At 38.4% G+C, this 25,006-nt stretch overlaps 1 protein-coding gene across 3 annotated transcripts in view; it reads left to right on the top strand.

Annotated features, from left to right (window-relative positions):
- The window catches only part of TOX (thymocyte selection associated high mobility group box), a 298,639-nt gene that overhangs the window by 246,929 nt on the left and 26,704 nt on the right, over window positions 1-25,006 (top strand). For all 3 annotated transcript variants that reach the window (XM_072734682.1, XM_026011811.2, XM_072734683.1), the window contains 2 exons: window positions 4,979-5,260; window positions 18,434-18,664. In XM_072734682.1, the coding sequence (XP_072590783.1) occupies window positions 4,979-5,260; window positions 18,434-18,664 (513 nt within the window). The remainder of the gene's footprint in view (window positions 1-4,978; window positions 5,261-18,433; window positions 18,665-25,006) is intronic.

Raw genomic sequence — 25,006 nt, forward strand, 5'->3', positions numbered from 1 at the left:
AACCCAAGAAAGACATGTTGATGTGTGGGTGATGTGCCATGATCTGTGCTAGATACTAGGGCTAACTGGTAAACAAAAGAGATTCTGTCCCTGTCTTTTTGAGTTTATAATCTATTAGGGTTAAGACTGGGTTTAACTGTGTTAAAAGAAAGCTAAAAATGAGAGTGACTCTAAAAAAGATAGTTACTTTCCTTTCACGTTAAAGACTCCCACGGTAAGTAGATTGCCCACGGTCTGGTAGCTTTGTAATAACCACTCCAGCACCTTTTTCTTAGATCTCCAATGTCCTAACTGGAGTGTCTCCAATGCATCTGGTTCAAGACATTTTCCCAAGCTCTCGTGATCACACCCACACTTTCTCCAACAGGAAAGAACAATGGGCAGTAAGCCTTTCCCTTTAAGGGGATTTCTTGGAAGTACCACACACTTTGTTACATTTCAGCAGCCAAAACACGGTCACGTGGCCTGACAGAGCTGCAAAGGAAGGTGGGTAGTGCTCTTTGTTGGCTAGAGTCTTGGCTAGACAGCTTAATACTGGAGGCCTGTCCCTTAGGACAAAAGTAGTGTGTCGGAGTGTACAGCCTGAGGTTTCCACCACAAGAGAGACAGACATTATTCAAATTTCCTTTTCCTCTTATGACCACTATTAGATGAAGTTCACTGGAAAAAAGAAAACTCCTCAAACTGGTTAGTTGGTTTACACTGGTAGTATTCATTTCTTCACTTATATACTGACTCTGCAAATATGTTTTGAATACTTGAAATGCCTAATTTAATTAAAAAGAGAACTGAGGAGGGATTGCAAAATGCGTTAGTCATACTAATGAAGATTACTGTCTGGAAGGTATAGACAGACTAAGAAATTTACAAGTGGTGACCAATAAAGAAAGTACAGACAAATGCTTTAGCAGTTCAGAATAAGAAGATTCTGCAAGCTTTGTAGATTAGATGATTTTTGAACTTGACTTTAAAATGTATTTAGGTTTGGGACCCCTGGGTAGCTCACCAGTTGAGCGCCTGTCTTTGGCTCAGGGCATGATCCTGGGGTTCTGGGATCGAGTCCCACATCGGGCTCCCGACAGGGAGCCTGCTTCTCCCTCTGCCTATGTCTCTTGTCTCTGTCTCTCATGAATAAATAAATAAAATCTTTAAAAATAAATAAATAAAATGTATTTAGTGTTTAGATACATGAATATGGTAATAGCATTATGGAATTGTGAAAAGGGCACAAATGTGTAGAGCACATATCATTTCGGCTTTGATCTTTGTTGGTGGAGAGATCTGAGATCACTTAAGCTCCCATCCTCAATAAACATGTACAAAACAGACATCTCTATAGGGCTGCCTCAAAGGGGAATAATAAGGCTCACTAGATAAAATTACCGAACAAATCACAAATCACTGTGCAAAGTTTGTTTTTTTTTTTTTAACTCTCCTTGAAATCTGTCTGACAGCAAATGCTGAAAGAGCAACATAGCCAAAGACACTTATTCAAGGGAAAGAGACAGAGGCAAGGAATAGCAATTAATCGTGTTTGGCTGAGGAATAATGGTGTGAAGGACAAATCTGGGGAATAAGGCTTATTTGGAACCTTTCATGGCATGCTGAAGAGTTTGGATTTCATTTGGTAGGCAGATATCACTGGAAAGGTTTCGAACCTGTGGCTTAGAAGATCAATCCTGCAGGACTCTTCAGGGTGAATGTGAAGAGATTCTTTTATTTAAAAAGTCATTGCAAGCCAAGAGGCAATGAAGGCTTGAAATATGTGAACGAGTGTGGAAATGAAAAGAAGGGCTGGTGGAAGAGTTATTTTAGGGTAGACTCAGCGGAACTCACAAGAGTTTGGTAGGAAAGAATAAAAAATTACTAGAACATTTTGAGTAGAAGTGACAGGGCGGATGAAGGTGTCATCAACAGAAACGGGCCACACAGTACATAACAAGTTCGAAAAAGGAAACTTCGAGATGGAAGAAATGTGACTTAAGGAGAAATGTTAGGAAATAATTTAGGGGTGGAAAGTTGTAGGAAGAAGAGAAGCCACTGAAAAGTCCAGAAGAATCAAAGAGAAGAACAGTTGTTGTTAAGAATGCCCTAGGCGAATTATTCACAATAAGTTAAAAATATTGGAAGTTAACAGCAAATAATATTTCACAAGTTGAAGTTTTGTATTTGGCATTAAGACTTTTGTCCATCAGTATCTTTCTAGAAGGAAATCGGTAATCAAAACATTTGCTTACCTTCATGAGCTAACCAATTAATCTTATTTTTCAGTAATCAGACTTCATACAGTTTAATTTCCCCCATATTATACATTAGGCAGTGATTAATACCGAACTGACGTCTATGAAAGCAAGGTAAAATGGAAATACTCCTAATTTGGAAATGGATGTTAATATCTGACAGTCCTACGTGCATCCGAGTGCTGAAGAGATGCTTGTCACCCTCCACACAGGAAAATTATTCTTTGATTCAGAGTTAAAGCTGCTGTCTGCTTGGCCAAATATCATGGTGTCATGATATTTTCGAACTAATGACGAGTATGTTGAGAAAGAGGTAGCCTGTTGAGTATTTCATTGTCCTTACCCAGATACTTTACCCCACTTTGGTGATGTCCACCTTCTTCTACCAATAAAACAAAGGTTAGAACACAAGTTTTAGTAGTCAGAGTGCTAATTAACGTGACTTCAGGGTATTAGAAATTAGGCTTGAAAAGTCACTCACTTAATGCCTCTTCTGCGTACTTTCAAAAGTTGGTCCTGATTTTTATGATATCCTCTGTCAATGGCACAATTTTATGGGGAGCTGCTAAATCTAGTATTACTTCATAAGGATGATCAGATTGTAGAAGTTACGTGAACACCTGAGAAGGGAAAAAAAACTATTTTAGTATATGTGAGCGGAAACCACATGAATGGGCTACGTAAAAATCAGTTTGGGTAGACAACGTTTGATAAGGTGGTTTTGATTAGCTTTAACTATAAATCTCTCCCTGGGACATGTAAAATGTCAAATTGGCTGCCAATACGTAGGAAGCTTCAAAGTGTGGAGTTGAGAGATGCAGATTTTAACTCCCACTCTGTGGTTTAGGGAAGTCGTTTAACCTCTCTGGGCTTTATTCATTCACTTACTTATTTATAATCATTTCTGTATTTATTCAACAGACAGGCAACAGGCTTGTAATGTGGCTTGCCCCTAAGGTTCCTCTTCTATACACTGAGAAGGGATCACTAAATGGCCTCGCAGCTCTAATGTGTATCAATGAATACACATTAGTATCAGAACTACTTTTGGAGCGTTGGAGGAATACAGTTTGAATTATGGGAAAAGGTGTTGATTTGCACACAGAAAGCAGCAGATACAGAACCACAGGCTGGCCTAAGCCTTCACGGAGAAGAGTTAGAGTCTAGGATGATGCATGGAACGAAGTCAGAGGGTGAAGGGCAAGAGCCGGAAAGGTCGAAAGGATGATGCTGACTAATAGGAAAGACCTCATGGTAGAGACAGTAAACCTAACCCAGGAAACACAGGCAGACATCTCTTCCGTCCCACCTCCAGTTTCAGACAGATCGAAGTAGGTTGGTAAAATGACTAGGCAGCAATGGTAGAAAATGATTTTATTACCAAAAGAAAAAAAAGAGCCTATGACTAAGTAACTTGATTGACCTTTACAGTATTTCTATGTCGTGGGAACATTTGCAGACAGGCAATTATGGGGCATTCTGACACCATGTGGGATGTTTTTTCTTTGAAATAGAGAAAGATAACACTATTAATTTTTTTGACTAACCGTACACCTCTTCACTGCCCTTATTTTTTCCATGTTTTTCTTTTGTCTCCTGTTTTATAAGCCTCTACCTGCATGAACTCCCCAACTCTCCTCAGAGTGAAAGAACTGAACCACTTCTACGAGCACCGCGAAATACTCATTAGTTTAAGTTTGCAAATGCCAGAGAAACATTAAGTGAAATCCACTATACTCCTCTTATACAACACATTTGACCTCTAGATACGTTAAGAGCTTCATCCTCCAATGCTTTTAATTCTAATCCTTGCAGAGACAAAATTCATTGCTTGAATTACAAGAATGAGTCTCATTAAGGCTAAAAAGCAGTGACCCAGATAGCATAATGGATTAATATGGTGACCTTGCAACTTTGCAGCTTTACTTTCAAATCTGACTGTGCAGTCAAATCATTTCAATAGTCAATTAATCAATTGGTTAATACCAGCTGGTAGTGCTCTGAGTCTGGAAGTTAGTAGATCATTTTAGCCAATACTAGCCTACACGGAATTAAACTAAGAATCATAGCACATTTAATTCACAAAACCTTTCTTAAGTGATCAGAATAAAAGAAACAGGGTTTCATGAATTGCCATAATGCTGTAATGACTAACAATTACATAATTTTGACACTCTAATAAGCATCAGTGTTTTGAAACCTTTGCCATCAGGCACACCGGGTGGCTCAGGGGTTTAGCACCACCTTCGGCCCAGGGTGTGATCCTGGAGACCTGGGATCGAGTCCCATGTCAGGCTCCCTGCATGGAGCTTGCTTCTTCCTCTGCCTGTGTCTCTGTCTCTGTCTCTCTCTCTCTCTCTCTCTCTCTCTCTGTGTGTATCTCATGAATAAATAAATAAATAATCTTAAAAAAAGGAATTTGAAACCTATGCCATCAATATCTAATACTATATATGTTTGCATTCCATTCATAAAGAAAGACTGTAAATATAATTAGTCAGGTCTTGACTAATGAAATGTGATGTCGAATGAATTCTCAATTTCTATTCTTTTAGTACCTCTAGAGTGATTAATATACCATTAGGGTTATTCTATTTTAGGGAGAGATTTGGGGTTGAGGTGGATACAGGTAAAGTTTACCAGGACACGCTACAGAATTTTCAAAGTCTAAGAAATTTAAAAAAATTTTTTTCCAGAAATATTTTTGTGAAAACTATTCCTGTCTTTGTTTTTGGTAGATGCAAGATATACGGAATCCGGAAGGAACTCAGTATGGCTCCCATCCCCAGATGGCAGCCATGAGACCAAGGGGTCAGCCTGCAGACATCAGGCAGCAGCCAGGAATGATGCAGCATGGCCAGCTGACCACCATCAACCAGTCCCAGCTCAGTGCTCAGCTTGGCTTGAATATGGGAGGAAACAGTGTCCCTCACAACTCGCCATCTCCACCCGGAAGCAAGTCCGCAACTCCTTCCCCATCTAGTTCAGTGCATGAAGACGAAGGTGATGATACCGCTAAGGTATGATTGGATTATTTTCAGGGCCTATAGGAAATGCTTGTTGCCCAAAAGGAGTATTCTTTAGCACATTCCTTGAGCCGTTTCTATCATCCAACTGAGAAACATTGGTGGGGGGCATACTTTTTTTAATGAGGTTACAAAGTGAATAGATTTAATCACTTGCTTTTCCCGTTACATTTTCAAGTCCCTAGTAAATCATTTAAATATAGATGTATTAAGCATGAAAGTAGATGTCACCCACAAAATATAGGGTCTGCATAGTGAGTATGGAGAGTAAGTCTTGTAGGACTCAACATCCAAAATTAAGCTTAATTCATCACTCATTCCAAAAATAATCTATTTCAGCTTCACAATTTTATTTTAAAAATGAAACATCTCAGGGATATAGTGGTGGCTGTGTGTGTCTCTGTGTATCTGTGTGTGTGTGTGTGTGTGTGAGAGAGAGAGAGAGAGAGAGAGAAAGAGAGAGAGAGAGAGAGATGGTCAGATGAAACCTTTGAGATTATCTGACCCAACCATTTCATACGGAGAATGCGGAAGGTAAGGACCAGGGATATTCTATGACTCCCTTCCATAAGCAAAAGCCTGATGTTTCCTTGCTTACTTTTTGTTAACTCCTTGCCAACATGACTGGCTGGCTCTGTGGCACATTAAGTTATCTACATAGGAAGATGGGCCTTGAGTATCCTTAGATTGGGAAATTAGCAACTGTAGTTCTTTGAAGGCTTTAGTTCTTTAAGATATTTTAGCTTTTTTAAATGCACCAAAATCAAGTACATTTTTGCTCAAAAACACCAAAATAATCTTTCCATTGCCTTAATTGTCAGTCAAGTGTCTTCCAAATTTGTCCCAGTGAGAAAGGACACATGTGCCCATTTACCAGGAAAACCACTCACAGCTACAGTACTTCCTATTCCTTCCCTTTGTTCCTTTAATCTAACGATTTGTCCCTTGTGGCAGCCCTTGGTTTTCTTTTGGCTTTTGCAAGAATATTGTTTTGGGGAAATTAATCTGCCAACATGCCACTGAAAGCCACCCAAGTGGGAATCTGACCTATATGGTCAACTTTCCAGTAGCTACACTATTTTTTCAAAGTTACAAATAAATAGTGACTCGGGTTTCTTGAGCCTGATGACAAAGACAAGTCTGCAATGACTATATTTTATTCTTCTCAGTATTAACACTCTGGCGCTTGGGGCCTTGATCCTTAAAAAGAAAAGAAAATAAAAAAAAACCTACTCCTCCCAAGGCTAGTTAATTCCAAGAGATAGAGTATGACTCCCCCGCGAGCACACTTTTGATAAATAAACCAACCAGTCCAGAGCCCACTACCTCTAAGTCCCCGCAGGACCAGGTACCGGACAACTAGGAACCACCTCTGTAGCCCAAGGCCCACTGAAATTGTTCAAACTATATCCGATCCTTAACTTATTCAGCATACCTGGTCCACCTCATGCATTCCTTCCCACAGAAACCCCAGTAAAGGCTCTGGGCCATGCCGTCATGCTTTGCCCCCCCTCCCTCTGTCTTCCTCCTAAGCCTTCCTGAATGGTATGCTGTGCCTTCCATTTCTAGGTATCTGTGAATATGAACTGTTCCTTCAGGACAGTCATTTCTATGTCTGCTATCTTACCACCTCTGATTAGAACAAATCCTAAGCCCATTTTAGAGCAACTGTATAACTAAATGTCATCCTTTCCACCTTAACAAGCTTTTCCTTGTTGGTCAATGAACCAGTCTCTCATGAAATAAGGTAAGAAGGCAGGAGACTAATTGATATTACATAAGTAATTTATTGGGCTAGTGATGATCTGACCTTTAGCTGACCATTAGAGGGCAAAATGGGTATTATTCTAATGGAACCTAAGAGTTGATGAGTACCTGGACCTAAATGTGGACACCAAGAATTTGTTGGTGGCTGGCAATTCTGATATTGAGTTATGCCTGGGTAATTCAGGTTAATTTCCTAAATATAAATGATAAGTACTGTATTACAAGGGAAAAAAATTCATGGTCTGCCTATAGTAAATATCAATTTGTGCATCTGGATTATTTTTTTTATCAGTATTCATTGCTGACATTTCGGGAAATTAATGCAAAATTAGCATCTTCTGACAGCAAATTCTATGCAGGATTATCTTACTTACAATAACATTTTGCACTCTTCAACTTACATGAGTAGAAGACTGAGTAGAAACCAGAAATTCATAGAATTAACATTTGCAGATTCTGCTATTTCCCATTTTCCCATGAGATCCATATAGTGTAATTTTGCTGAGGGACAAATTTGTATATGAGGAGGTTCCAGGCTGGTGTGAAACTTTACTGGTGCTTATCCTTCCAATCGTCAACATCCACATCGTGAAATAATTTATGGCTCATCATTAATGATGGTACAAGTGCTGTATAGTAGAACTTATATTCTGTAGTGTTATATTTTTAAAGTAGCCACGTGTAAAGGCTTAGGGTTAGATTTCTCAAGAATGTCCTCGTTAAGATGGCTTTTTGTCTCCACAGATATTTTCAAGTCCATCTTTAGTTTAAGTGTATTTTCCGTCTCAAGAAAATCTACCTTCCTGCTCCTGCTCTACACATATTCTTCACCTTCTCTCTAATCCAAAATCTTCCTACCCATTTTTTCAACTTATGTTTATTAAATGGGGAAAAAAAAACCCTGCTCAGAGTTTTTCGAAAATGCTCAGCATTCTTCATCACAGTAAAAGATTAAACTGGAATTTTTTTCCTTTATATGTGAGCAGGATTTATGTGGAATGTTGTACTGCTGCAGCTCGAGCTAAACGTGAAAGAGCACGAAGTCAAAAAGATCACTTAAATCATTTCTAACAAGAGAACTAAAAAAGGAATATTTAGTCTCATACCAGAAAAAAAAAAGCTTACAAATCTTCCCTCTTCACACTTTGAGTTCTTGTAAGCAATTACATATTGAATCCAGTTTATCTAATTGAACAATTAAAAGAAATAAGTTTGTTTTGACAGAGAGAAATATTGTAAATACATCAGTAAAGTAAATTATCACCTTATAAACACTACCCATGGTTCTGATTGCTATGGAGCTGTGTTGACAGCCTAAAGTCATAAACTAGACATACAGTAAAACATCAAAGAAATATAAACTTGGGTAGCTTGTGGTTCTAAGCCTATAATCCAGGACTTGTAATACAACAGACGCTATAAGACACTTAAAGTATCTGGCATTAGAAGTGTATTTTTAGCACAGTTTTCCCTTTTCGGGAAATTATGGGCTGAGAATCACAGTATATCTTTTTCCATCCTTTTACTTTCAACCTTTCTGCTGGAAATATCCTTAAGTTTTATATAGGTTCCTTGTAAATGGCATATAGTTAGACAGTTCTTACTTTTAAATGAAACCGGCTCTATTTATATTCATATAATTACTAAAATATTTGGGTTTATTTCTCCACTTAAATATGTTGCTTTCTCTTTGCCCCACATGTTCTATGATTCTTTTTCTCCTTCTTACATTCCTTAAGATTATTCTTGTTTTTCTCATTCCATAATTTTCCATGGTAAGATTGGAAATTGTGTCCTTTCTCTTCATTTAGTATCTACCGCTGATGCACAAATGTGTAAAATTCTAACATTGATTGATATCTTTACTCTTCTTATAATATTTAACTCCCAACATCCCTCAACACCATGGAGTAGTTATTGCTGTTGTTTTAATCATAATTTAATTAAATCATGTCATTTAATAATCTCCATGACACATGATTTTGGTTATTTTTACAGCCTTTTTTTTCTTTAGATTTTTTTTTTTTTTTACATATTTAGTATTTTCTTTCATCTGACATCATTATCCCATAATGCCTTTAAATTTCTCTTTCATGAGCATTTACTGGGAACATGATTGCCTTAAAAAGTACTTCCACTCTGTGTGGAATCTTAGACTAATACTGATTCTCTTCTATCCTATCGAAGACATTCTATTACTCTATGACATTTTGATTTTCACTATCGCTTTTGAGAATTCTACTGCTTCATTGTCTTTTCTTTGAAAGTGATCTGTCTTTTCTCTGACTAGTTTTAAGATCTTCTTTTGCCTTTTGAACCCTGCAGCTTCACCGTGGGTCTTTAAATTTACTGTGAACCTAACACTTCCGCTCTACATCAGTTCCCGGAAATTTTCAGCCATTCATGTTTTTGGAATATTGACTTTCCCCCATCCTCCCTTGCAATTCTGTAATTCTGATAAGATATACACTAGACTTTCATATTTTCTGTTTTTCTGCCCCTTTGTATTACAATTCTGCTTAATTTATTGGTGTTAATTTCCCACTTCATAATTCTCTTTTCAGCTGGATGTGCTCTGAAATTAAAGCTGATCTCTTGAGGTTTTCATTACAATTATTGTATTTCTAGTTTTATTTGGTTTTTTTCTCATATCTGTCTGGGCTGCCTTTTGAGTTGCTTGTTCTTTCTCCATATATCTCATTCTTTTGTTCTTTTTACAGTTCCTGCTAATTCCAACACATTAAGTCTTTCGAGGTCTGTTTCTATTGTCTGTAGTTGATGCTGGCTCTTGGTTTTGATGCCATGTTCCATTTTGCTTTTTGGCTTTTAGCTTAAGAGCTGGTGCTCATTAAAACTTTATGAGGATTCTATCAGACCTGGTCCAAGGGAAGATTCCTCTAAGGATGATTTGTGTTTGCTTCTCCAAGCATCTCAGGCCATTATGATCTAGAACCACTCCTGGCTTTTTTCAGGTCACCCAAAGTAGTATGTATTTAGGGTATCCATCCTTAACAAATGCTGTTTCTGTTGGTAAATTGCCACAAAAGGTATTTTCCATTCTCCATTCAGTATTTTCTTTGCAGGTTCTGAGAGGGTGCATTCAGGGGAAGTTGTTTTATCCCAGAATGGCATTGAGAGTCTAATTCTTCTCTGTCCTGACTTTGATAGCAACCCTCCTGTTAAGCACCCCACTCTTGGTCAGCTCTGGGCTTTGTCTTCTATCTACTGTGCATTTGACTCAATTTTACCAGGCTCAGCAACTATCTTCAAGATGAAAGCTGCCTTCAGTACTCTGCTTACTCCTTTGAGTTCCTGCTTTCGCTTACTTTTTGCTTTTAAGAGTTTCTTACTAAGCTGCAAGTTCATCAATGCATGTGCTTTGCCACGCTGGACAGAAAAAGAGATTTTTTTTTTCTCAAAGCAAATAGGATAAGTCACTAGAGCAACAATTAAATAAGCTCTTAGAAAAGTGCTTTTTATTTACCACCGTTCTGAAGGCAAGAAGATTCCTGAATAAAGAAAAAATGATAAGCAGACAGGCTTCTGCAAACACTAAGTGAAATCAAGCAATGTTAGAACCAAGTGTCAAGTCACATTATCTAGCAATAGGACAGCAAATTGGCACTGCAAAGTCTATTATTTTCCACATTGAGCTGTATTTATAATGCAATTGTTCAACACTTCTTATGATGTAAGATCTATGATTCTTCTAAAGAATTCCTTAGACCCTAGCACATGAAAAAATATATATATTCCTCATTTATCAAAAATAAAGTATCCCATTGGTTAAGGCTGAGTTTAGCAAACTAGTTCTGGGGAAAAATAATAAAATTCAGTCAGACAGTTAGTACCTGATTCGAAATAGCTATTCGAAAAATCCATTTAAGTAATTAAATTTTACTAGGATAAATTATTTTCAAGGTATATATGTTCTTAGATGATTCATGCCCTAGGTAATCGAACACACTTCACTAATTCATGGAATAAAAATAAAGTGAAGTTAAACATAGGCACCTGGCATTTTATTCCACAGGACCCTATGCCAGCATTCTTGTGCTTTCTATGTATGGCAGAAAGAATATTTTAGATTCTTTCGATCCAAAAGAATAAGAAATAAATGTATTGCCCTAGACAGGCAAATTTGGAAAAGACCAAGTGAATTCAACAAAATCGATGAATATAACTACTAGGTATATATAATTATAATCAACTCTTTTCCTCACCTGAAAGTAATTTTTCTGGACAGTAGCCTGAATTTCTTATCCTTACATAAGGCCACTGAATTATCTTTGCTAAGCTCATCCTAAAACAATAGTTAGCTATGTTTTGCATATCGGGGATCCTTAAAAATGAATTTGCTTTATAAGCTATGATACAGATTCGTGCTTCTGAATCATTTCAAAAGTAAGGCATTTCATAAACTTTTTTTTATAATTGATGTTTTGAGTCATTGAATGTACTGTTATTATTAATGATAATAATAAACCTGATTGCAAAATGAAAGAAGTATTACAGCCTTGCTGATTTCACAGTAACTAGATGACTTACTTTCCATGCTTATATGAATTTATTCTCATAAGGGGATTTTAGATGGCATAGTTTAGAAAGGAAAGAGAGAATGAATTTAAGTAGCAAAATTTTTCACTTACAGCAACAGTACCATCACAAAAAAAGTGCTGTGATATGCCCTGTTTCTATGGCGAAGATTTTATAATATTTACTTTATATGATAAGAGTTATAAGTGGAGTTCTGTGTTGTTTGTTCAGCCTATTATGCAGATGGTGCTTGATTAAAATCTATTTTAAACTACAGCGATTACTGCAAGATAGTGTGCATTAAACAGCTCTCCCAGCTCCATTAAAGGCTTTGGGACCGCGGCAGTTTATTTTAAATATGCTTATAGACGTTTCTAACTTCTCCAGGGACATTTCAATATCAATGATTCTCTTTCCTTGAGAGTCTTAATTCCTGTACTCTGTATTCTTAAGAAGTATTATCTAAGCAACACCGTTAACACACGCTTTTTTTTTTAAGTGAAAAATGTTGTTTTCTTGTGATAAATAAGTTAAATACATCACTATAATTAAGCAACAAGACATGGCAGGAGTGGATTATCAGAAGCCTAAGGACACCTCTAGGGATTTTAGAAATAAATCTGTGTCTACAAGTAAGTGACATGAAGCACACGCATCTGTGTAAAGCTTATGTGAGAGTAATATTTATCTATGCATTTTTGTATGCATTTATTTATTCACTAGTGCTTTAATTGTTGTGAAATAAACCTGTAGTTGATCAGAATTACATGTAGGGCCTCAACCCAGCCATGATATTATTTGTTATGATTTTCATACAACTTTTGTAGGTGTTTCAAAGGTCTTTGTCTTGTCACTCTGAGCCTTTGCCCACTGCTGTAGGTAACAGAGTGGACATGTGTGGTGATCCCCTGCGTGCAGGACCCCACGCTGAGGCTGAGGGGAAAGCAAGATAAACAGCACCTGGTCCTTACTTTCAATGCTCTTGTCATCATGGAGAGTTTCTATTTTTGCGTTAGATGGTTTCTTCTCTATTCTAAAGACTATGATGTTGGGATTCACTTTAACTCTCCAGTCTCAGAACCCTAGTGATTCCAGAAATATTTACTCTAAAACAATGCTCAGGGGCGTCTCAGTGGCCAAGGCCGTGATCCCAGGACCCTGAGATCGAGTCCCACATGAGGCTACCCCACAGGGAGCCTGCTTCTCCCTCTGCCTGCGTCTCTGCTTCTCTCTCTGTGTGTCTTTCATGAATAAATAAATAAAATCTTTTTTAAAAAAATAAAATAAAATAAAACAATGCCCACTACACAGTGCTGCACTGTTCACACACTCATCATGTGTGACTGTGTACATTTAAATTTAACTAACTAAAAATTAAGAAAATAAAAAAATACACTCTGTCAGTTGTGGCTCTATAACCACATGTGGCTAGTGGCACCCCTTTAGACCCCTTTTAGACAGCACAGAGAATATTCCCATCATTCCAGAAACGTCTAGGAGATAATGCTGCTCTGGACTTTAGAAGTCAGGGCCTCTTAGAAAATTAGGATGTAGAATTATAAGCTTTCATCCACCTAAGTAGGAATTCAGGATCTAGACAATCCTCAAAATTAAGGTTTAGAGACCTATTACAAATCCATTTAGCTATGTTTCTACCACAGTTATTCATCATCGTGTTCATCCCAAATAGTTGGTGGTCAAAAGAGCCAGGTATTTTTCAAAATGCAGTCTGTTACTGGCATGTAAGTGAATCCAAATTATAACCACATATTTTTTCTTCAAGGAGGCTTTGCATAGTGTTTTTTGAATATGTGATGAAACTACCTCCAGAAAGCAGGCCTTAAAAATCCCCATTTGATTACACAGAATCCAAGATAACTGCCCATTTCTTCACCCTCAGAAACACAAGAAAAATGCAAAATGAAAAGTAAGACCCCCACACACCAGGAAGTTCAAGTGGTGGACACCCTTAAACTTCACATAGCACTGCCCAACTACTCAGATGCATGAGGTAACAAACCACAACATGGAATTTTCATTCCACTGTATCGCATCCTAAAAGCAAAGATGATGTGCATACTCAGTAGGTCTTTATACAAAGAACACTGAACAATATAATAAATGATTCCCTTCAAAGCACATTTTATTATTTTTTTAAATGGAGATCTTTCATACATAGTTTTTGCTTTTGCTGTTTCCTCTCCTGTCAACTGTGGTGAAAGTCAAGGCACTAGTTTAAATCTCAGTTGAGTTCCGTGGGGGCAAGTCTATAAATGTTCATAATATTATGACCCAAGAATATAGCTTTAGTGGTCTCCTTTAATATACTGAAGGAAAGGCAGGGAATCTTGATACATCACTATTTTGTGTGTATCCTTTAGCTTGGTCCTCTCAGGTGCCAGTTTTCTTAAGCAGCAGATAACTGAGGTTAACATGAGTATTTAAAAGGAAGGCATATCGATATGATCTTCCTTGGAGACAGATTGAAGACAAAGCAGATGCAATGCTATGAGGCTGGCTGGTAGACTGGCCTTGAGGGGAGACCACACCCCACCTTCCCAGTGTAGTGCCTGTCAGCTACTCAATCAGATAAACAGTTGTAGCCACCGACTTACACTCCATAATGCATAAATGACGTCTCCCGTGTTTGAAAATGGGAAGAAGAACTCATGAAATGCTTGCTTCTGCTAAACAAAACACTGAGATTGAGCAAGATTACATCTGGCTAACCCTACAGGACAAGCCAGGAGAGAGGGAAAGCTTCCAGACAACAAACAAAATGGACTAGTTGCAGAGAATTGTTTAGAGTTTCCAATAGGCTTGTTAATACATTACTTTGACATGATAGTTTGTGGTTTTGATACCCTTGGCGGAACTTCCTACTGGCATTTACAGGTTATCCTGCTTCCTTGGGTCATCCCTAGACAGTAGAGCCATGTAGAGCCAGATACAAGAGCATAACTCTCCTTTCCATTACAGCACAGCATCACACATTAGGCAGATCTAAAACCTGTATCCTATCATCCAGATAACAATTTAAAAAGGAAAGCAGCATGAAGATCAGTGATTCAAAAACAATTTTGGATGGTGGAGGAGGGAAATTATTTAAATAGTTTGGGAAAATCTTTTAATAAGTACATTTACATTGCATCATGGGATATTTACTATTGTGAGTGACATATGATTATTTTCCAAAAAGATTGATAGAATCTGTAATCAAAGAGGTTTTGATATGTTAGCTTGCTAATTTTTTAATTGAAATTTGAAAGGAGTCCAGGTAATATTCCATATGGAAAAGTGTTCATTTTCCTACACTTTGTTACCTATTTTTAAATATTTCCAATCCGTGATGCAATATGATCTCTAATATCATGTTCCTTCTACTTTTACTATTATTCTTGGTAGACTTTGTTGACTCCTTTCTACTTTTCTTTTAATAAATATTTGATATTATGAATATGGAAACAGTCATGTTTATAAAACGTGGATCTTATAAAAAATACAGAGAAGAAAACCATAAAGACACTGTCTATAACCCAGAGACATTACTGTTAACATGTCAAATATTTTTAAAAAATTTTAGAAAACTTGTGTTTTCTGTCTTACCACATATTTGATTATTGTCCTAAAGTTCTCAAGGAAATCAGCGTGGTTTAATTTCCTGTTACAGAAACCATTTATGCTTTGACTCATTCATTCTTGAAATTATATTATTATTTTATATTGTAATTTTTATTACTATTATAACAAATGCTAATCACTTACTATAAGTCAGGAACCATGATAAGTGCTAGTGAGCAAAATCACATATGAACCTGCCCTAACGGTGCTTATACTCTGGGTGAGAGAGGATCTAACATATAAATTATTATATAATTACAAATTTGATACAAGAATTTGTATATCAAATTTATTACAAAATTGTGCTATCAAGGAAATACACAGAACTATACATGTGAATAACACAAACTGGACTGAGTTTGAGATACTTTAATAAGACTTGCAAATAGAGATATCAAATTTATTACAAAATTGTGCTATCAAGGAAATACACAGAACTATACATGTGAATAACACAAACTGGACTGAGTTTGAGATACTTTAATAAGACTTGCAAATAGAGATGTCCAATAGTGGCTGTTTCAATGCATTCAAAATTCAGGAGAAACATGAGTTTGACCGTCAGCCACCCACAAAAGATAATGGAAACCTTGTGTCTCTGTGAGATTACTTAAGTACAAACTCACAAGAGAAGACAGCAAAAGACATCAGGAAGGCTACAACTGAATGGCTGGGTGGAAGAGGATGAGCCAAAAAATGATTCTGGAAACAGGCCAGCGAGGTAGGAGTAAAACCCAGGGACTGTGATGTCATGGAACCCTTAGAAGAGAGGGCATTCACAGAGAGAAATCAAGTAAGGGGAAGACAAAACAGTCCACTGATTTAGAGAAGTGTCTCTTGGGGACGTTTTAAAGAGCTAAATGATGAGGAAGGCACACTGAGATGAGCTGTAGCATACAGGTGTAAAGAGAAATTTTACTTTTTTGTTTGCTTTGTTTTTCAAGTATTTAAATACCAGTTAGAACCCTAGAGTTGAGGGTGAGTCTGAGGCTACTGTCTCCTATTCATAAGCATTCTGGTTAATTAGTGTGAAGTCTGGATATCCAGGTATTATTTCGAAGTTTCCAGGTGATTCTAATGGGCAGCCATATTTGAAAGCCACTGTTCTAGGTCAGTCTTGCCCACATGCTTAATTTAGAGCTAACACTAGTTTGCCACTCTCAACTCTGTCCAAACATGCTGGACCTCTCCCAGATTACATGGGGACCAACAATTTCACAGGATCGCCTCTCAGATCCCTCCTAGGGAAGTTCTCTTCTAATATTAATCAGCCTTAGTTGGCCAGGTTCAGAGCATCCTGTTCCCAAGGAGATGTGTGATCTCCTTCAGTAGACAATTTCAAAATGATAATGTTTTAGCTCTTTCTCACTAAAAACAAAGCCCAAGGATTCATGTAGCTTTTTTTCTGTCTCTCATTGATACTTGGAACATATCTTTTAAACTATGACCATATGGCATCACAAATTAATATTAAGGTCATGTCTTTCCATTCATTCAGTGGATGTTTTTAAGTTTCTACCATGTCATAATTAACACTGTGATATCATTTTCAAGTTTTAAATGAATATAAATATGTACCTTCTCAGTAATCAAAAATGGTACTGCAACTGGTTTGCAGTAGAGAAGATTGAGGCCCAGAGAAATGATATGATTTGCCCCAAGATTACACAGCTAAAAGAAAGCAAAAGAAGGTATGAGTCTAGACCCTCTGATGGCATACCCACTGGATATCATGCTGGCTCTCCATTGCTGGCAGTCATTTTACACAAACTACCCTCCCCTGTCTAGCAGTTTGTTGGAATGACATACATAGTGTTTGTACATATGTTTGCAGAGAGCACAAAAGCAACAACAACAGAAGGTGAAGATATAGTACCTCATGTGATAATGGCAGCGTCATCAGGAGATTGGGCCCATGCACATTTGCACATTTCTGTCGGGAGCAGCATGAGGAGAAGATTTCCAACAGAGTCAGTACTATTTGCTACTCGTGTAGATTCACAGAATTTTAGAACTAGAGAGAAATCCAAGCCAAAATCTCTGATTCTATACAGGTGCAGTGACATCACATGTAATTAGTTAATATCAAAGGTCATATTCAAATGCAGATGTCTTCAAAACATTCAGTGGCACTGAATGTTTTCTTTTCCCATTTGCATCTGAATAACAATGAAAAGTACCCAGATATTCATACTTGAGGACAATGGTGAAAATAGAATCAATTTTTAAACTTGAGTATAAAGCTGTTCTAGAAATGTCTAGAATCTGGAACCTAGTTTCCAGACATGCACTTTCCAATATGAGGGCCACTAGCCACATCTATTTAAATTTCAAGCAATTAAAATGATATAAAACTTTACATTTTACTCCTTATTTATCCTAGCCGCATTCCAAGTGCTCATTAGTTACATGTGGCAACTGGCTACCATTTTGAATAGTGCAGATGATAGAAATTTACCCTCATGGCAGAAGGTTCCATTGGGCAGCACTGATCTGCCTAAATTATGCCAGTCACTGAGCCATGAGCATTGCTAGTTTTTCCTAGTAGCATCCTATAGACTTTAAATGCAACATCAAAAGCCATTCAACTTATGGAACATGCTGCCCACTGTGGGTTTTTTTTTTAAGATTTTATTTATTTATTCATGAGAGACGCACAGAGAAAGGCAGAGACATATAGGCAGAGGAAGACGAAGGTTCCCTGCGGGGAACCTGATACAGGATCCCAAGACCCTGGGATCATAACCTGAGCAAAAGGCAGACACTCAACCACTGAGCCACCCAGTCATCCCACCCACCATGGTTTTAAAGTCATACTTAGGAAGAAAAGGATAAACTCCCCAGAAAAAAACAAGATAGGTTGTTCATACAATAGGGGGAATCCACTGCTGTCACAATCATAATGCCACTTGTCATTCAGCAACCCAAATGAGAAAAATGAAGAGTTGACAGGTAAGGGATAATGTTTAGTGGTATAATAATATTATAAAAAGAACCGATAATACTATTTTAAAGCTATGTAAATTAGATTTAAAGAAGGATAAATATGAAAACTACAGGAAATATGAAGTTGGTTTGGCCTGAAAAACAACACCAACAAAACCAAGGGCCCCCCAGGAATGCCTGTGTTTGTGTGATGAGTGTGGGAGAGTATATCTGTGTAAGCTTCAAAGGAGAGCAAGATGTCCCATTGCCAAATGTTCTCAGCTCCTCTGTAATTCTAATTTTTGATGTTTATTTCAGATCAATGGTGGAGAGAAGCGACCTGCCTCTGACATGGGGAAAAAGCCCAAAACCCCCAAAAAGAAGAAGAAGAAGGACCCCAATGAACCCCAGAAGCCTGTGTCTGCCTATGCGCTGTTCTTTCGTGATACTCAGGCTGCCATCAAGGGCCAAAATCCAAATGCTACCTTTGGTGAAGTCTCTAAAATTGTGGCTTCAATGTGGGATGGTTTAGGAGAAGAGCAAAAACAGGTAAGAAAAAAATGCAAAGTGGAGTTGGAATCAACATGTTTTAAGAAAGTGTATATTCACTCTAAAAAAATGGCTTCAGAGGACTGTGGGTGAATTTTTCAGATGCCAGAACAAAGGCTGAGAATACGCCCCATCAGAACCAGACTTCAGGAGACTTTCACATATTTTTATACTCCTTTATTGGTCTTCATAAATAGCATGTTAGTTTCCTTTGTTTCAAGGTTTATATACTGTAGTTACTCTTGGAAGGACTTTTATATGTCCCAGCCAGGATTACATCATGCCTTAATGTTGCCAATGTGATCATAAAGACTTAAAAAAAAAAATACAGAAAGTATTTTGAAAACTGTCCACACTTCTCTTTAGCACTTACTATTTACCCTTTGGTCATCAAAACCCTCTTTGCTCTTTGCTAAATGAACCTCAGATTTAAGGGTTTCTACCCTTAGCCATTCCCTAAAGACCACCAGAGCATGTTATTCAATCCCACATATACCATATTTCTAGGCTGTGTTAAACGGGACCAGATGCCTGGTTATTTTCTTCTGGTGTAGATTGCCATGATGGGAGGACCATGCTTGGGGGTGGGGGTGGGGGGGCACATGGAACACTCTGCATCTCAGCCACAGCATAAGCAGCCCAGAAGATCTTGAGGAGGATGGGAATCATGGAGAGAGAGCCAACAGTTCAGTACACAGATGTAGCCCCCTTCAACAAAGAAACAATATTGATCCCATATTTCTAAACCAGATTGCCATTGTCACCATCTAGAATTTCATTGTCAAAAAGAAAAAAAAAAATAGACAAGCGTCATCGTCAGGTTACAGTCATTGAAACAACCACATAAATGCAGCTGTAGCTGTTGCAGAATACTGAACGGCGGTAATGATGTACTAATCTCCTAGTTGATTCTTGATACAGGCCTTTATGTTTCCTTATCAGATCCAGGGAAGAATGTAAGAAACAGAAAGTCTCAAAGCTATATACATCTATAGAAGTACCTGTATGTTGTGAATATCGATCAACAGCTAAATGTATAGTTTCTCACTCTTTTAAGAACACTTTCACATTTGATTCCTTTCATTTATTCTGCTGAATACTCATAGATGCTGAATATTCATAGATACTTTTATCTAAATTTTGTAGATTATGAAATAGAGCCAGGTAGTTAACTTTATCCATGTATTCATTCAGTGAGTGTGTGTTGAGCATTTACTATGTGCCCCAGGGAGTGTTCTAGACACTGGAGATCTAGCAGACAAAACAAGTCCCTCATTCTGTTGAACGGTTTGTCTAAGATGATTTGGCTGGTACATGGAATTACTGTGACTAGACCTTATCACTCTATGAAATCAGTAACAGTGGAAATGATAGAACCGGTTGCTAAGGAACAAAGAACCGGCCCCACCCCGCCCCCAGGTCTCCCCAGGCCTTCTTTTCTGTAAGCCAAAGCTACCTTTTACAGTCTGAAATCTCTACACATTTTCTTATGTCTCTGTCAAGATTGCCGTCTCAGGGATGGGTTCATAGAAAAGCACAGGCCTACCATGTGGAGCGTTATGATGCAAGAGTCATCTTCCAGGACAGAAAACCCACCACTGAAACATTCTCTGTGCCCTCAATTAAAATATCCATCTCTCTAGGAAGAGAGTAGTGGACATTGTGTTTTGTGATTCTATTGAAAACCTAATACAGTTGTTTCGGGATTCGAGAGCTGATTTTTCTCTCCTAACATGGATCAATTTGCATTCACATTCCTGAAGCTGTGATGTGGTTCCCAGTTGATGCTGGACGTTCATGGTGGGATTCTACAGTGACTTCACTCTTCCACTCAGTAGAGCATTGCTGAACGAGTAACCAAGTGAACAGAGGCCAGGAATCCCAACCCTATCCCTGCTCCAGATTTTGGAATCCTAATGCCTCCCTGTTCCACCCCCTGACGCCACACACCAGGACATACGCCTCTCGCGACTTTGATCACTCCTGTGCATATTCTTAGATAGGCACCAGGCTTTGATACTAGAAATTCTTTTGCTTGGTGAGATAAAATTTCCTGGAGGAGACATTCTGAAAGTGATCGCTCTCCCTCGGGATTATGTGCAGCAAGTCTCACCCATCAGAGGACATACAGGATTCCCCTCTGAAGACTCAGCCCTCCTCTTTACCTGGGACTCAGCATCTAAGCTGGAAGTGTCGTTCGAAAGCTCACACGTGCTCCTTTGGCTTCCACTTTACCGACTCTTATTCCACAAGACATTAGTAGCCTGTGCTATCACTCATCTGACTCCTCTTATCCATCTCCTGGATCCCAGATACCTTTCCCTAATTATTTCCTCCGTTTGCTAGAGGAACTCGTGTGGTTTTAAGACCAATAGTTTGACAGGGGGAGGCATATGACTGGTCCTTCACGTTATCGATGTTAAACGTCAGTGCCTACACCCATGTCCCCGATGGAAAAGAATAGCATTCATAGGATGAAAATCAGGTAGTTCCTCAGGGCAGCAAATACAAAGCTGCAGGTTATTCCCACTAATTCTATTATAATAAGGCCATTTGTTTTTATTATAGCAAGAGGGGAAACATTAAGATAATATTCCACATTCTTTTTGTGTGACCATGTAAAGTATTTACAGACCCATAGAATATGAGATTCACTATTCTCGACTGTCATGTTAAAAGGGAAAATCGCTCCCATTGTCCCATACCGCCTTTCAGATTGGGGCCAAGGCTTTCTAATGCAGATAGGATCATAGTGATGATGTAACATTTAAGGATTTCTAATTGTATGCGTGTGATGACAAACGTTTTTCTCTTTCTCTTGTGCACCTTATTTCCAATTTAGTAAGTAACCCGTAATGGGTCTACCTTTAGGTTCTCTCTCCACAGAAATAGTTGGGGTTAGGGCAAAGAATTTGTTTAACAAATAAAAGATGAAGTTCTGTAACGGCCAGTATAGCTCATCGGTTATTATAAAGCAATTTCATAATCAGAATCCAAGTGTTAAAAAGTTATGCCAAGGGATCCCTGGGTGGCGCAGCGGTTTGGCACCTGCCTTTGGCCCAGGGCGCAATCCTGGAGACCCAGGATCGAATCCCACATCGGGCTCCCAGTGCATGGAGCCTGCTTCTCCCTCTGCCTGTGTCTCTGCCTCTCTCTCTCTCTCTGTGACTATCATAAATAAATAAAAATTAAAAAAAAAAGTTATGCCAAGATGTTTAGGAAAATAACTTAATAAAAATAACTTTCTTTTTCTCTTATTAAAAAAAAAGTTGATATTTTAAAAATGGAGCACCATTATGAACACGAAGTATTGGGAGCAGTGTGGGTCACTCTATGATGGCTGTCCCCATCCTTTATGCTCCTTTGACTTAGCAGGAGTTCAGCATAGCTTATCCTTCCCTCTTACAAGGTGATCTTGCTTACCGAAGAGAGTAAGGCCAAAGAGTACACACAAAAATGAGATCTGTTATATGCAGAGGATGCAGGCCCATCCCGGGGACAAGCAGCGAGAGGGTCAAATGAATGACATCGGGCACTGAGCTTACAAAAGGGAGCACACTGCATCAGATGGGCCATTGCTCCGCTGCTCTGTGGCAGCGTTTCTCCCACACTTTGCAAGAGTTGGCAGCAAAGCGAACAGGCCTGCCTCGAGTGCACATTTGGGCATCAAGAGAATTTTAGCAAAATATCCCAAAGTGTTATTATGGTGTATTACCACCTGTTCTTTCCCTTTATGTTGACTCATTGTGCCAACATGATATAGTATCTCTGTTTCGAACTTAAATTAATTGTATTTTACTCTCATTTAATATTCAGATTGGGGAGGGCACATACTGCTATGTATTTTTAAAGGAATGTTGCTGGAGCAGATTAGAGGCAGGCCATTAAACTTCAAAATGTAGGCGTGTTACAAGAGCCCCACGTGATGTCATTGGCATTGTGTAGGCAGCTGGTTCGGTAGAAGCTAGCATTGCATGTGCCACAATTGTTCAAAAATCCTGTTGTCATAATAGCCCACAATTATGAACAGCTACAAATATAAACACAAACTGGGGAAAATGGACAAAATTATTGATGATTTATTAGGGGCTCAGAAAATTACAATATTTAAGGAAAAACAGCTATTAGCGAGATTACAATTGAATGTTTTCTTGACAGCCAGAGGGAACATGACTAATAGAGCTGCTGTATGTTTATAGCACATGCTTCCTCCTTGTGGAGGATGGGCGGGAAAGAGAAGCCACTGCAGAAGGGCAGATCTTTATTTTCAGAATCCATGGTGAGTGAGCAACTGTATGCACTTTGGTTTCTGTGAAGAATCTCTCAAAGAAGAAAAATCAAAAGGAAGCTGAAAGAAGCGATAAAAAATCCTCCAGGAGCACAAAACCTCCCTTATGAATCATTCCCACCAAAGCCACTGAACAAACTTCACATATCAGAGATCTCCCCATTTTAATACTTTGGAACATGGTGCTGAATCTGGAATGGAAGCAGAATTGTGTTTGGGATTCCAACCGGAGGTTTTAAATGCTAATGAATCGTAAGACAATGGAAAGCCCATTTCAGAAGCAGACTGAGTCGTTCAGAAGGCACCAGATGGAGAAAGGGAAATAAAACATAAGTATTGCTGTGATGTTGGTCTTTGCTACTTATCTTTCACTGACTGGAACCTACAGAGAGTGAAAAATAATAACTTAACAGTATCACGCCCTTTGTATTAGGCTCCTTGGCGTTTCAGCCACCCTCAGCATCTTTTTTATGAGGTTTCAGCTAAATTTCTTGTCTATCCCCGTTATTTCTGAATTCTCTGATTCCGGTCACCAGAGTAAAAGATCTAGGTCCACGGTGGCAATAGAGCACAAATCAAGCCCTAGTAAATTAGAGAGTCCGTCCGGCTTTGAAGCAGGAGGGATTGGTCCAAGGAACTATAAAAGGGTTCTCGGGTCCTTTTGAGCCACGGAAAGGCAGCTCTTAAGTGGAAAGGGAAAGTCACCTTAAATCAGAACCAGATGTAAATTACTAAATGAACCTTAAGTTCCTAATTGGAGACACAGTCGGGCTGTAATACATTTAGCAAATTACAAACAAAATGTTCTTGTTTACATTCCATTAAATGGCTTTAAAGCTTCAGCCAAAGAGCTAAATAAACATGCTGTTCTGCTAAAAATGGAGTGGAAGGCCTGTTCAGATAGTTTGGTATATTCAGGAGAAACCAGAGCCCTCGGTGCCCAGGGAGTGTATTTTTGTAAACGCCAGTCCTGCCGCGCATGGAAGACGAGCGTAGATTTACCTCCAGATCCAGAGCCTAATGAGCAGATCTCACTTGCAGGGAAACTGTTTGAATACTGCAACATATGCCTTCTTTCAGGATGCATAATTCATATCCAAGGATATTAGCCATAGCAGTTCAGCTCAATAGCAACACCTCATTATTTTATCCCTCAGTATTTATTCCTATGTTTGACGCCTCATGAAATTACTGTTAATGTGTTTATATAAGGGCAGGTCTGACACAAGTGGCAAGAATGTAATTTCCTACTCATTCTTTCCTGCTGCTGTGTCCTCTTCCCCTGGTAGAAGTGGCAAGTGTAAATAGTTAATTTGCTTCAATTATGAGCCTGTCCTGCTAAATTAGAAGCAGCAGGGAGATGAAGAGCCAGAATTATACTTATGAGGCAGCTGACAAATCCTCTGAGCCCGTGGAATCAAATCATTTACTCCTCATTGGTGCTCAAACACCCACTACATAAATGCTGCCGGGGTTTTCCCCCCCCTTATCTTCTGATAAAATTTGGATTTTACGTCAACAGTACTTAAGGTCAACTAAAATCCCGGTTGCACTGTAACACTCACACATGTGTTGATCTTAGCCATTTCCTTGTAAACAGTATGCGTGTTTCCTTTTTTTTTTTTTTTCCTTTCAACCAGGAGTAAAAAATGTGAAACCATTGTTCAGATATACACTGTAGAATAGGAGAAAAGTGTGATTCATAAAAATGTTGAAACTGAGGAGTTCCTTTTAATAATTTTATTACATGAAATGGTTAGTGTATTTTACTTCCCAAATGCAGGTGTGTACGTATCCATATCATTGTTGGCATATCATGGGATTATTGCCTGCAGGCGTAAACCTACGTAGTACACACGTAGAAATAGCCTATGCTCATCTACGGTGGAAGCAGACACCTCGCTTGAAAGCTTCCATGACACTGATGGAGAGAGAATTTGAAGAAAATACTCCAGTGGGTGGGTTGGATGTCTGTATATCAAATCCTCTATTTCCATTGGTGTGCATTTTAGTGTGGAAGACGCAATTCAGAACTTTATCGTGCTCACTCATGC

The sequence above is a fragment of the Vulpes vulpes genome, chromosome 13, assembly GCF_048418805.1.
Source record: "Vulpes vulpes isolate BD-2025 chromosome 13, VulVul3, whole genome shotgun sequence".
Lineage (NCBI taxonomy): Eukaryota > Metazoa > Chordata > Mammalia > Carnivora > Canidae > Vulpes > Vulpes vulpes.